The sequence below is a fragment of the Temnothorax longispinosus genome, chromosome 5 (assembly GCF_030848805.1).
Source record: "Temnothorax longispinosus isolate EJ_2023e chromosome 5, Tlon_JGU_v1, whole genome shotgun sequence".
NCBI classification, from domain to species: domain Eukaryota; kingdom Metazoa; phylum Arthropoda; class Insecta; order Hymenoptera; family Formicidae; genus Temnothorax; species Temnothorax longispinosus.
The window spans coordinates 23,003,161-23,018,371 of record NC_092362.1 but is presented as its reverse complement, the minus strand read 5'-3'; the positions used below and the strand labels follow the sequence as shown (position 1 = coordinate 23,018,371).

At 32.0% G+C, this 15,211-nt stretch overlaps 1 protein-coding gene across 6 annotated transcripts in view; it reads left to right on the top strand.

Moving 5' to 3' along the window:
- Positions 1-15,211, top strand: part of LOC139813261 (neuroendocrine convertase 1) — a 52,512-nt gene that overhangs the window by 25,814 nt on the left and 11,487 nt on the right. For 5 of the 6 annotated variants that reach the window (XM_071778641.1, XM_071778642.1, XM_071778640.1 and 2 more), the window contains 4 exons: positions 12,821-12,925; positions 13,175-13,390; positions 14,115-14,261; positions 14,618-14,684. In XM_071778641.1, coding sequence (XP_071634742.1) covers positions 12,821-12,925; positions 13,175-13,390; positions 14,115-14,261; positions 14,618-14,684 — 535 coding nt within the window. The remainder of the gene's footprint in view (positions 1-12,820; positions 12,926-13,174; positions 13,391-14,114; positions 14,262-14,617; positions 14,685-15,211) is intronic. The other variant, XM_071778643.1, reaches the window with a different exon arrangement.

The following is a 15,211-nucleotide window of genomic DNA, read 5'->3' as shown; positions in this document are numbered from 1 at the left end:
TGTCGCGCCGCTACTATGTGTTTGGCTGCTCGCATTACAGTACGCGTTTTCTTAATGAGTTCGGCATAATTACATAAATGTAGTTGCTTTTTTAACCTCCCGAACGTCTCCGGAAGTCTCCCTTCTTTAAGTGCAACACTTTTACCCGAGAAACTGCGAGCTGCACGCGAGAGGAGGGCATCGCGAGGGGACCGTACCGCAGCAACTGCAACTGCTTCGCCAAGCACGCGCGGTCTACCGCAATCCGCGAGCGAGCGCAATGCGTGAGATTGCTCTTAGGTTGTCTGTAAGTGCATATATCCAGCGCGGTTACGACATGTAATTATTTCATATAATTAAGCCCACTCGTAACGACCAACCAGGAGTATGCGACGTAACCGCGATGTTAACGGGCCGAATGGAAAAGTGATGAACGCGTTTCAAAGAGTTTAATTACGTAGCGCACGCAAATTCGTCGTAGCTCTGTAGAGTACCCTGTAATTCGTAGCGTTTATTATCATTTATGCCTACTCTTTATTCTGCACCGCCGTATGTGCTATTAAATAATACAATGTATGCATGAATTCGCACAAACGAGCATGAGTCGAGTCAGTTTACAACTTGTTTAAGGGGGAATACCCAATTAGAAAGTTCGAAAAAGAGATGGGAATGATATGGGGATTCCAAGTAAGATGGAGGACTTATATTATGGACCTGGAATCGATGATTCTATGTAAGTTGAAAAATTTTCGCGATTTATTCATTGCTCAATTTTCAAACGCGTTTTTCTCGAAACCATGTTAAAAATCGGTGACCAAAATATTTCGGCAACTGAACCGATCAATTTGAAATTTCTAGTGGTTATTCTATACATAATTATCTAGTCTTTGTCGTAGGATTTTTTTTTAAGTGACTTAGTTTTTTTTTATCGGCAAAATAAACCCGAATTTTTCCTAAAATAAAATCGCTATTTTAAACACGCTATTTTTCACGCCCGCCATTTTGTCAAAAATCGATATTTTCAAAAACCCCTACGTCAAAGACTAAATTATAGTGTCAATTTTAATAATCTTTTTGGTTTTTTTTATTCTGATGATTACACATGAAATGGGAGTGGTCACCGCGGAAGACTTTTTTTTTGCGGCAGTCGACAGAACCCAAGAATACTCCGCCAATATTGAATATTTTTTAATAAAAAAAATTTAATATAGTCTTAAAAAAAAGTGTGTACTTTCATGTAGAAAAAATATCAATACCATAATTCATATAGGTTTTCTTAAAAAAATTCACAAAAATTGCCTTTTTTTCGCGCTTCTAATTGGGTATTCTCCCTTAATGTTCATCATTTTACGATATAATGAGAAACCAAGATAGCATTTGATGCGTCCAAATATAAGGCTAGAACAAATCTTTTTCAAAAAGATAAATTTCTAAAAATATCACACAGACTTTTCTATATCAATTCTTTATATCGCGAATATATAAATTGCCGAAAATAATAAATTTAGGGACTACATTTATATATTGTCACCTTTATTATACTCAATATTAAATAAAGATTTCTAAATAAAAAATTCAAATATAATGTCGTTTATCAAGATCAAGTGTATGTGGAATATACCGTGCATGAATGCCGTGTTTCAGACATAACTAGCTTCCAAAGGTAGGGAGGTTTACGCAAAGATGACTGATCCGCACAGTCATTTGGACTTAACGAACCCACGGACCCGAGCTCAATACACTGCGGACATTCATATTTATTTACATAGATACATATATATCCATTTTTTTGAACGAAAATGCAATAAACATTTAAGGAAAAGTTGACATAGACACAGCATGATAGTAAAAGCTTATTTTGTATTTATATTCCTTAATTAAAGATAAAGAATATGTAAGTTTGGCATCGTCGATCGTCAACGGTAGAACGTATAATAAGAATAGGATTTTTATAAGTGTCGTTATGCAATAATGATAAATAGTAAATTGTAAATAATACATTATTTAGATTTAGTGCAAATTTTTTAACTAAAAATAGTATGTCATAAATGTTATTTATTAAATGCATTTACAATCTATACTCGATCGTTTAATGCTCTTTACTGATAGCAAATTTAACTATGCAAAATCACAATTAGGCCTGGTTGCACCAACATTGCATAACTTTAACCTTAGCTTAACTCACTCTTTATCTCTTTCTAACTGTCCCCCTTAGAAAGAGATAAAGAGTGAGTTAAGTTAAGGTTAAAGTTATGCGACGTTGCGTTAGTGACACCGGGTCTTAATCGTCTTTTATTTACATATCTATAAAAAAATTAATATTATAGCAGTTAATTAGCAGTGGGCTCTCACGGCATTTATATATTAAAGGGATCGAATTTATATAGCAAAATTATAAAATTGTCAAAGTATGTGATAAAATGATATTTGATCAACGAGCGATTAGTTGAGCTGGAACTTAAGATATCTTTCTGATTTGTTTCTCATTATCATACATCTTACGCACAATCTTCTATTATAGGGCCGAGATTGCTCAATCAAGTCTGGGCCTTAGGGCAAATTGGAATTTGGTTATCGAGAATCTGTTATAGAACTGTCGGTATGAATTTCCTGAGACATTAATTTTCCTGTCGATAGATAGAAACTGTTTCTTTATTTTAGAGGCACAGCAGCGTGGATATTTGGAGAGACGGGGATATTGTTATCAGGGATATTATCGTCGGACAGAGATATTGTCAATAGCATCTGTTTTAATTGAAATAAAGTATTTTAAATGTTTGCTAAATATTTTATAATAAGGTATATGTGTATTACTAAGAAGAAAGTTTCCATACATTTTTATATATATATTCAAAATTAATTATTGATTTCGTTATGTTATAGATTAGAATATAGCTTTATTTTTTTATATTTTCTAAGAAAGAGAAACGTATTACGCGATAAAGTATACATATCTAAAGTTATATTTTACAAAAGTTATTTAGCATTGTTTAATCCTAGCTCGCCACACGTGGACCGGCGTCCAGTGGACCGCTGAATGTTTTTCAGTTTTTTAGTTTTCACATAATATCATAATTTTCTAGTTTCCCTTATAATAAGTTCAGTTTAAGTTTAAATCATTTTCTTGATTACCTGATATTATTATAAACATCTTATTCAGAGTCTGTATTTCCCATTTCTACAGTAGTACAAGCTTAAAAATGTCAATTAGAATGAAAATGACAATGCGACAAAGTCAAGCGGTCTCACGAACTAGAGTGTAGCGAATTAAGGACTCGAAAATAAGTGTGGCTAGCTAAGGTTAAGAGAATTGGCAAACTAAAAATCTATATAGCAGTTATCATGTTCGTAATATGAAAAATAACTTGTTAGGCACAAACATATATTAAAACCAGTTTGTGATCCGCACGGATTAATTGTTTGTAATAATGTTATTTTTACGCAACATCTCTAACGCGAATATTAATGATGTACGTTTGTAAATTATCGGAAATTACCAATACGGTAGTTCGTTGATTCAGCGTTTGTCAATAATTGAAATAAACGACGTGGCGTCCTGCTGAACACTGTAATGAACTTCCCGTGAAGTTATGTCCGTTGACAAATCGTCACAGCAATTTACTGTTCGGAGTGTGTTGCCTTTCCGTTAGCTTCCTCCCTTCGGTTTTCCGAAAAAGATTTAATCTCAATGCGGAATTAAGAATTAACCCACGCCAATATTCCGGCTGATAATAAATATTTGATAGAGCGTAAATCACTGTAATATAATTTCGCGTAATTTGTACAAGTTACAGCTCGTGTAACTTAGATACAGTCGCACCAAAATTTGGTATATTTATAGACATGATTAGTTAGACACAATCTTATAAAATTAAATATTTTATTTAATATAGGTATATATTTTTTATTTTATTTTATTTATATATCAGTCATTTATTTCAAAAATTGCAAGAGTTTCGAAAATGTCAAAAACTAAAGACTCATTTTGTTTATATTCTTATTTCATTGAATTTTCTTTTAAACTAAATTACCTATATAATTTATAATTTCTAATCAGCGACTTTTATGGATCTGAATTATAATTGTAACATGCATTATACTTATTTTATTTATAACATTATAAATTAATTCTAAAAGTAATCAGTAAATATCGACGAGACATTTATCAAGCAAATCTCTGTAGGTAGTTATTTTGTTGCTATTGCACAACTATTTTCTTGTTTGCAATGCATACAGTTGCTAACTTTTTGTTTTGGGCATAGGGTTAGAATATATAATCAATATAACGTTAATCGATTCAAAACAATCGACTGTATAGAACTAGTTGGAACTCTTTGATCAAATTCACGTGATGCTGGCTACAGCGTTGATTTCAATTAAAACTTTAACTTTGACATCGACTTCAATACGATGAAGTTTCAAAGGTCAAACACATTAATGCAATTTCTCTTTGCTTATATATACGCTTGCTACAGTTCAGCTATTGTAAAGATTGCCAACTTTCACTGCCTCTTTGCATTTCTCATCGTTGCTCTTCAAAATGCTCAACACTCTCTCATGCAGATATCCTTCGAAAAGCACATAAATATATACAAGATTATAGCTACTTCTCTCTTTGCAACGTGTTTCTCCGAATGTTAAAATATGTTAACCATTTACTATACACTCTATAAATTCGAATCCTGTATGATTTCGGAACGCGATTAAATTAAATACATTTATTTCTTACAATTTAAACATGTTAAAATCCATAACCACACAGAAATATAGAAACTCACTTATTTCCGATTCTTTTTGCTTTGAGTAGAAACAATTTCGAATTTAACACAGAGCATAAAGGAGGTTATTATCCGTGCGTTTTCTCTAAAATACTAAATTGCAAAGACTCTGATAACAATGTGGTCGTTTGTTTGTGCATGCACAACAAAGTTTAGGGTATCATTGTCAGTTTAGGTGTTTACTGTTACATATCACCGTGGCTGTATAAACGCTTGCCTAAAGTGTGAGTACTGCCAGTTTGGGAACCTGCACGTGAACTTGTAGATCGTTGAGAACTTCTACCCTCCGCTGAATTCAATGCATGTAATTGAATTTGCAGTCCAGAAGTGCCAGACATCGCGTAATCCCAAGTAATACATACATCAGAGTGTCATGGGTCGCCACTCACAATATGTTCAGCTGTTAAGAAAAATTCCACGCTGCGGTCTAGCATTTCGAAATCTAAAGCTTTGTAGCCCAAGTAGTCTCGCAAAATGAAAGATATTTGACAGATCAACCCAAATTTCTTTTTTTTAATTCACGTGTTATTATATTAATGAGATGTATATTTTAAATATTATATATATATATATATATATATATATATATATATATGCATTATTAATATTTATATATGCATATAGGTACATACATATATATTAATATTTTCAAGTCACCCTGGTAGAAATGTATGCAGTTTTCCTAGACACCCTTCCAGTTACTGTCTATAGTATTACTGCATTCTCATTAGTGTAACAATACTGCGTAGGAAATGGACAAGAACTTGATAGGGTAAAACTGAATAATTCAGTATCAGAAATGACAACTAATAAGGCTATGATTGGAAGTGAGCAAAATATTCTGATAATAATAATATTAATGATATAAAAAGTAAAACTTATAAAACTAATCCTTAAAAATAAAATTTTTGAAGAAAAATGTAAAGGTGTTCATGATATATGTAATCCGAATATAAAAATAAGGTCAATGAAAGTGTCATACTGCAAAACATCTTCGGTATAATATAAATATGTTTTATATACTGCTACTTTTAGTATAATATATATTACGCATGAAAGATTTCCTGCATTATGACTCTCATTAACCTCAAAATTTTACATTTAGCAATAAAATATTACTAAGGCAAAACTGTCCATTTCTTGATCAGTAGGTTTGCTTATTAAGCAATTGAATTGTTCATTTACTGTCCTGTTATTGTTCAGTAAATGAGTTCAGATTTTGCGCATCTTTTGTGCGCAGTAACTGAAGGAAAAGCGTTACATCTTGATTGGAATCCCAAGTAGTTTTACTTCTCAGTTATTAGACAGAAGTTAATATAACTGTCCAGTAACTGCTAAAAAAATGCATGACATTTCTCTTGCAGTTAACGCAGATAAGTAAATAATAGGTATGTTTCAAATTTAAGTGTTGTGAATATTATCAATTCATATTGCTTTAATTTATAGAAAAGTAATGAACTTTTTTGTTACGTCTCACAAAGTCTACACAAAAATGTGTAGACAAATATAACGAAAAAATTATATGTTAACAAAATTTCTAAATATAAAACATACAGAAAAAGGATTAGAAAATGATCTCGCAACAAAAACCGTGATCGAGCTATTTCTTTTATATAAAAACATATCGAACACTCGATTTTATTACATATAAAAGCTATACAGAGAAAAAAAGAAATTATTTGTAGTTGCAGTCAAAAAACCGGATTTCCTGTACACTCGTATCTACTCCCGTTTGCTTCCGGTAGCATAGTGACAACGACTATGTACCAATCGCTTATGTAATATGAGCAGTAAATACACGTGTCGCGTACATAATCATGCATGCGATACATACGTCAGCATTCACATATACGGCTTACATAAGACGAAACATGTACTAAATGCAATATCTGAAGATTGTCACGCATACACATGGAGCTTTCACGTGCGCTTTGTGCGATTGTTGACCTATATTTTATATTAACTGTATTTATCTTATTTATTTTAGCAAAAATCCTTTTAAACGCTACAATTTTATCTATTAAAAAATATTCTTATAAGTTATTAATAAATTCTTTTACGAATAAATAAATAAAGTATTCTGTAAAATATTCAAAGTGAACATATATATATATATATATATATATATATATATATATATGAAAATTGAAGTAAGAATATATTGATCAATTTGATGGAAATTGCTTCTTTTGAACACGCTTAAGCAAAAGGAGCAAGCTTTATTAAGAAAATTTAAAACGAAGTACGATTAGATATTATCCCCTTTACAATTTTTTAATATTAGATATCTTAACAAGTAAACTACAAATTAAAAATTCTAGTATAATAAAATATATTTAAAATTTCATGAGAAACAAGAATCGTAGATCATTTATGTCTTTCAACCGCTTTAATTTAGGAATTATTGATACCTCGACATTAAAACTACATGCACTCTCAGATAAATCTCTAATTATACATAAGTTGCATCATTTTTTATTCATAAATTATTTGAGCAGTTTTACAAATCTGTTAAATTATAGCCTACTTAAAATTAAATGAAGAATATGATATCATTGATTGATATCTACATTTTTTAAGCTTTCCAGAAAAAGCATTTTATTTTTATAGTTTATAATTCATTGTTTATGGGATGTTTCTTTTAAGAAAAAAATATCGACTCCTGTTTTCAAAAACTCCATATGATGGCTTGGCAGATCAAGAGCCTGTAAAAAGTTTGGAAAGAACACTTGTCGCCTATGACACCCCGTAATAACCGTACGCATACACACATTCGTGTACGCAGAATACACGGAGAACGCGGAGAATGTTCAAAGGAATTCGAGAGACAGGGACGAAGGTGTGGTCGGGAAACGACGACGAGGGTTGCTATAGAGCGGGCAAGGCTGGGTAGGGCGGAAGAGGATAGAGACGTTAGGGTTTTCATTGGAAACTGACGACGCCTGCGGGAGCTTACGGGTGCGGGATTACGAGAGACAGTTGGAAATCCGATCAAAACAAATGGACTGCGAAAATACTTTGTCTCTCTCTCTCTCTCTCTCTCTCTCTCTCTCTCTCTCTCTCTCTCTCTCTCTCTCTCTCTCTCTCTCTCTCTCTCTCTCTCTCTCTCTCTCTCTCTCTCTCTCTCTCTCTCTCTCTCTCTCTCTCCCCTCTCCCTCTCTTTCTCTGCGTGCGCCCTTTCCTCTTCCCATTTCTCTCATCTTTACCCACACTCCACGCCCAATATTCGCCCGGAGGGGGTTATAAGCGACTTGGACCGTCAATTCGCAGATTTTCCTGTATCTATACCGAATACGAGACATCCCTCTCAGCAGTCGGAAAGCGCAATCTGAATACCGATAAGACGGATCGTCCGTTGATCGCGAAGTAATGACCGGCACTGATTTCTCGCCTCTATCTATTTCTTCCCTTTTACGTGCACGAAGATATTTCTCACGAGCACCTTCGCACACGCGGAAAATACTACTATTGGTAGTGTGATGATGCTTAAACTTCGAAACCATCGTCTTCGCGCGAGCTTAAGACGATGGAATAGAAAATGTACAGAATAGCATAATCCTTTTCCGAGAGCTGTTATATGTATTAGGAATCATTAAATGGCGAGGAAGTCAAGTAAGATGCAATTAAGCGAAACTTTACCAATTAGCGAATAATATCTGTTTACCAGGACAATATAATACAATAATGTGAAATTAGGAGTTTAAATTGTAAACATTGAATTGAATTACGCATAAAATCAATTTTTACAATTTGAATAGATTAATATTATTTTTATACGTACAAAACATTGATCCAGAATTAGCAAATAATAAAGTTGTCGTTTATATGAGATAGGTATATCTAAAATCAATTCTTTCTTGAAGGAAAATTGTTAAAAATTATTTTATGTCACAATTTCCCACTAAATTAAAATAATGTTGATAATCTGTTTATATGCCTCTAAATATTAATTCGCAAAAGACCCTTTATTTTCAAAGGCTTATATAGTTTCAAAATTGAAGCTAAAAATTCACTTCTTTTACTTCATCAAGTTTAGAATACGACACTTGCTTAGTTTAATTATTATATGTTTATTTGGATTGTTGAAGAAAAATCACTTAAGCGAAATTGAGTTAGTTTACGTTTATTTAAGGAAAAACGGATATGTACATTTACGGTTTAATGTTACTAAGGAAACCCATTTCGTATCAGATTAACATCGCGATATCACGGTAATACTCGGTAATAACCGTAATATTCGCCTCGTCGCTCGCTGATTGCGAAGTAATGACCGTCCCCGATTTTCTCTTCGTGCTTCTCACGTACACGTCCCGTACAACCGCCGAATTCTCCCCGACCGCTGTGCTTACCGATTACGAGGAAAGAGGAAAGGGCCATTATCACGTAGTCGACGAATTCGAGTTTGAAGCGTTCCTACGTGGAATTTAAGAGAAGCACCCGTGTGACACCTCGAAAGCACGTGCCCTATCTACCCAAACGCTGTTCCGCGTTAAAAGCGGCGACCTTGAAGTCGCCGCTCGGTAAAAGGGTCGGAAATGCTCACGTGCCGATCGCGAACCTCCTTAAGAATTCGACGTCGGAGAAGTTTGCGGAAGCTATATCGAACCGCAAGATTTCCGGAATTAACCCCTTTCACAACGGAACACGTACTCATGAAGTAGAAGTTCCTGCGGAATTTTATTATCAGTTGTTTTAAAACTTACTTCAAAATCCGTTCACGAGATATCTTGCACAGAACATGACTTTGCTTTATCAGTGAAATAAACGACAATTAATGTCAAATTAAAAAAATATATTGTTTAATAAATTTGATTTTCCACAGCAAGCATCGTAACAGAAATAAGAAAAAGTCACAATTAATATAAGCTTTTTACAAATAAAAAAACATTATTATAATTAATTGAATCTTATATTAATAATAAGTAAATCGTTGACCGATAAGTGATTCTCACAAGTAAATAGAGATATGTCATTTACAGTAAGACTGGTTTTTTATACCTGTTAATATTTACGTGAATTTATATACTTTTTTCCATTTAAACTGCGCGCCAATTATTTGTCGATCTTGAAACATAATTATTCGTTGGAAATAAATTCAACATACTTAAATCGATAATCGATTTAACTTTTTAATGCTAATAAGTATGCTAATAAGCACGTGCACCCTTGGCTGGAGTTTTTTGCACTAAATTCTTTACAGTGATTGCAAAAGTTAAATTGATTATCGACCTAAATATATTGAATTTACTGTTCTAACAAATAACTATGTTCCAAGGCTGTCAAATAACTAGCGCGCAATTTAAGCGGAAAAAGTATATAAATTCACACAAATATTTATAGTTTAATTATAAGTTACAAGAAATACTAGCCCGACTGTAGATGATATATCTCTATTCATTTGTGATAATCTTATATTATAATATAATATCTCTCTTTTCTTTAGTTAATTAAGCTATTCGAGAAAATGTTAATAAACCTCCCTTTCGGTAAATTGTTCCGTACGCCATCATTTAATATATTAAATTCATATATAGTTTACATTTGTAGATCTGTGTTTGCGGAGGGTAGAAAGATTTCCGATCGATCCATGAGTCGCGATGTAAAATCCTAAATGCTTAATGCGGCGTGCGTGGCATACGTGATGATCATGGATACGCAAACGTGCAACATTTATTACACCGCTGTATTGAAAAGTGTATCCCGCCGGATATTCAGTAGTTTATCAGCGAGTTCAGTGAAGCATTTTGACGATCAAATTTATTCCTTCCAATCGGATGCACAACAGATATGATGGATAGTGGATTAAAGGATTTTTGCGCATGTTGTATGGGATTAAGAGGATAGCAGACGAAAGGATTATTGTTTTATAATCCCAGTGCCCTGAATTTCCTTGGATCTCTGCCGCGGAGTTTGATTGCGCTTAGTATTATCTATATCCATGAAAAACACAATACACGAAAGAAATCACTGTTGTCGATCTGTCACAATTACTAGAATTAATAAAATATAAAATGTAAAATAATATACTGTAAAGATAGCAATTAATTAATTATGAATTCTTATAAAAAGAGATATACCTAACTAAATCATTGCAAACATATCAAAACGTTTAACAATTTATTTTGTAATTATTTTGTTATTAATTATGTATATAAAATACAAATTTAATATTAAATAATATTTTAAAGGAATAATTAAACAATCTTATAACCACAGAAATATAGCTAAAAATTAAAAGTAATTAGTATTAAAAATAATAATTACATATAGCATTTTAAATTTACAACTTATTTAGAACTATTACTTTTGTAGGTAATGAATTAATTCATTTTTTTTACATTGTCCAACTGTCAAATTGAAACTGCAATTTGTGCAGAATAGATACACGTATCAAAATGCTACTGTAACATCGCTCAAACCAATTTGCGATATAAATGCCAATACGCAATCTCATGTAAAAAAGAATAACGTATATCGACAATTACCAGGAGCTGTAGATCGGACAGTTAGGAGGTATTTCGAAATAAACGGCACGTGCCTGATGCGTTACGGAAATATCATAGCCTTTCCCCCTTGCACAAACGACATCCAGTTTCCTACCAGGTGGTCTCCCCCTCCAACACTCTTTTCCTCGCTCAGTCTCTGTCATATATTGCTTTACGCCATGCGGAACATCGCATGCGGATGCCATATAAAAACGAAGGCAAACCGGCCACGTGACACCATGGATAATAATAACGTTACGATACCCTATTTAGACTTTCGATGGTTCCCCCCAAAAGAGTCGCTCGATCTACCAACTGCTTTCGTATGCTATCCTGATCGCAGCGTCCCTTTCATCCGTTTAAAGGGCGCGGACGTCGGGACGTCTAGTTTTACCCTCACCCTAAGCGTCAACGAAGGGTTGTTGCGTCGACGCGCATGAGATAGAGGTGTGATCGTGTGATGTTGATGAACGTTCGAAGAAGTCATTTAATTCACGTATTGAACGTGTCGATTTTACACAATGGTGCATTAACTTCTCTTCTTTTTAATTTAAAATGTAAACTTTTAATTTAAATAAATCTGATAATATTTATTTTTTGCCTATCACAAGCGTTCTATAACCGTAAAATGCTTCAATATTTTTAGATAAATGATTGATTAACTAAAGACTCTCAATATTAAAATTAATGAGTAACAAGGGAAAGTAGGGCTTTGAGAGTCAAATGTGATTAATTATGCGTAAGTTAATGTGATGTAACATTTAATTAATAATTTAATACAAATTATAAATCGTCTTATAATTCGTATTAAATTATTAATTAAATGTTACCTAACGTTATTATTATTTTATTATTCATTTCTTAATCCGTGCCTTGCGGCTTTGGATATGACTTCCAGTTTATATATCTGACGTGTTTTGTACATTTCTTATAGTTATATAAGAGTGTGTATGAGTGCTCTCAGTTATTACATTTTAGTTATTACTCAATAATTAATTTAAACTAAATGTTACCTAACGTTAACTCATGCACCAGCTAACGCACATGCGTTTCTTGCGTTTCACATGCGTGGACTTTCAAAGCCCACTTTTCTTTGTGTTACTCGTTAATTTTAACACATTTTCTATTTCTATAATTAAATTGTTTAATATAAATGTAAAAATAATATTAATAATATATTTATTTATATTTTAAAAAAATTAGCTGTATTTATATAAACAATTCTCTTTAATTATATTACTAACAATAAGTACATCTCTCTATAAAGTTATATAATTAATGAAGAGAGAATGTGTCAAATTGCGAAGAAACTTAAAATTTATGTATATAAACGGTACATATCCGCCGATTCTATAGACAGTGTAGACCAAATATATCATAGTATTAATCTATGCTGATGAACACCGAGGAAAAAGGATGAGCTGCGAAAAGAGAACAGATGGAAGGACGGAGTTTTAACACTTATTTAAGCAAAAATTTAAATAAAGGCTTAATCCGACTTCAAGTTCATTAAATATGCAACCAGTATCATTGGGGCTCGCTTGATAAATTTACATGTAATGGATCCCTTCATTCCAGGTTCTCGGATTCAAGGACACATATATATGGCTTAAGGATGATAATCCGAGCCAAAAGAAAAGGGGAAATATTCGCTTGACGAAGGCTCTTAATGCAAACTCTAAGGTAACACTTTTACACTTTATTTTATGATTTCAAATAACGTTCTATAGAGAGGATTCTGTAACGGAGCTTTGTAAAAAATTAATAATTTCTATAAATAATTTTCTTAAGTTAATAAATTAATAATATATCTGCATAAATAAAAATAATATTAGTAATAAGGTTTGCAACAACAAATACAGTTGTATAAATGCAAAATTATAAAAGATAGAGGCAATCTTCTTAACATAATTTGCGTTTTATCGAGGAAAGATCATCTGGGCGGATCAGCAGAAAACCGTAAAACGACTTAAACGCGATTATGTCTCATTAGCCGATTTGGAATCTGAAAAACCATTGACGCGAGAAAAACGTGTACAACTAAACATATACGGAGATGCATCAAATGCCATTAATAGCGAGAATCATGTTGCTGATGTCCGCAAACGGATATTCAACGATGAACTTTGGGATCAGGAATGGTATCTGGTAATAATATTTTATAACATTTATGCAGTTTTCTGTAATATTTCAGTAAATAATACTCTGGTACTAGATTATGCAATGCGGATTCGTAACAAAAAAGATTTAAGATGAAAATAATTTTAACAAATCTTTAATTAATGTATAAAAGGTACATATATTGCCCATGTATTACTTTTTTATCATTAATATAATTCCAGAATTATAAATATTATACACAAATGTCAATTTCAAAATATTTTAAAAATCTAGTCTATTTTGATACATCCATACGAGTGAACCCGAAGAAAGTCACTTCATAAAAGTTATAGGAAAGTTATAAGAAAAAATCCAAAAAAGCAGAACCTGTAAGCAACAGTACAAATAAATACAGTTAATAGTTTTGTAGGTTTGCATAACTAATATATTTTATTTTATTTATTATTTATTATTTATTATTTATTATTTATTATTTATTATTTATACAAAACGCGTAATAGAAGTGTACATCGAGTAGTATGTTTCCAATAATTAAATGTACACTGACTTGACAGCGACTTATACATGAGCCTCTCAGAAGCCAAAGCTGATTAACTTCACTTTTCGTAAATGATTAGTTTATAATTTCATCAACTTTCTCTCTTTCTCCGCTTCATGAAGTTGAGTAATTTGGTTTTTTAGGGGCTCATATATCATATTGTGTTTTTCTCACTTTTTATTTTTAACGAATTCTCTTTATCAACCGCCGTAGCAAGATACGAGGACGAATAAAGCTTTGCCGAAGCTCGACTTAAACGTTCTGCCTCTCTATCGACTGGGGATAACTGGTCGGGGAGTGAAGATTGCTGTTCTCGACGATGGTTTAGAGTACACTCATGATGACCTGCGGAACAATTATGTATGTAACAGTTACTTAAAACTTTCGTGCTCGCTTCATAGATGACGAAACAAGTAACTTAAGAATTTATTTTAAACAAAAAAAATTATTTTGTTTTTATATTTATGTTATACGTATTTTATTATAAGCTATCATTATATTTAGATATTCAGATATATTATATGCAAATCATACCCATATTGTATCTAAAATTAAATGTTATATCTTTATATAAATTGATATTATATGTCTTTACAATTAATTTAACATTTAAAGTAAAATATAAAGAATTATTTTTGACAAATAACGAGAAAATGGTATTACTATAATATGTATGTTACATTAATTCTATCTATAATTATAACATTTAAAATTAGGATGCGGCTATTAGTTATGACATAAATGAAGGCGATGATGATCCTTTTCCAAGATACGATGTGTCAGGTAATTTCTATTCATTAAATTTTTCTATAAATATATAATACACTGTATATAATATATAGTTATAAAGTTATATTAATAAAATAATATTTTTGTTGAAGTATATATTTTGCATGCTTGTTTAAACTAAATTTAAAATGTTTATGTAATTTAAATCACGAAAGCGTAATAGCTCGCTTGAAATAGCTTATGAAACATCAAGTAAAATGCATTCAGAGCATTTAGTAATGCACTTAAATCACTATAGGTACATAAACCAGTTGGTAGCGAAATTAGTTGAAAACTCGCTTGCAGAAAACTTTGCTATTTTAAAGCTTTACAAATTTAGCGCTATTCGCATAATCTAGACTATTTATTTTTCCAATTTTAACCTATGTGTATAGAGTTATTACCTCCAATTGCTAACTTAACATTGGTTTTGTTTTTATATTTGAAATTATTTATGTCTTGATATATCTGTCGAAAATCAGATTATCATTTATAATTAATATTCTTTTATATTAAATCTGGCTAGAGTTGACCAGCAGAAT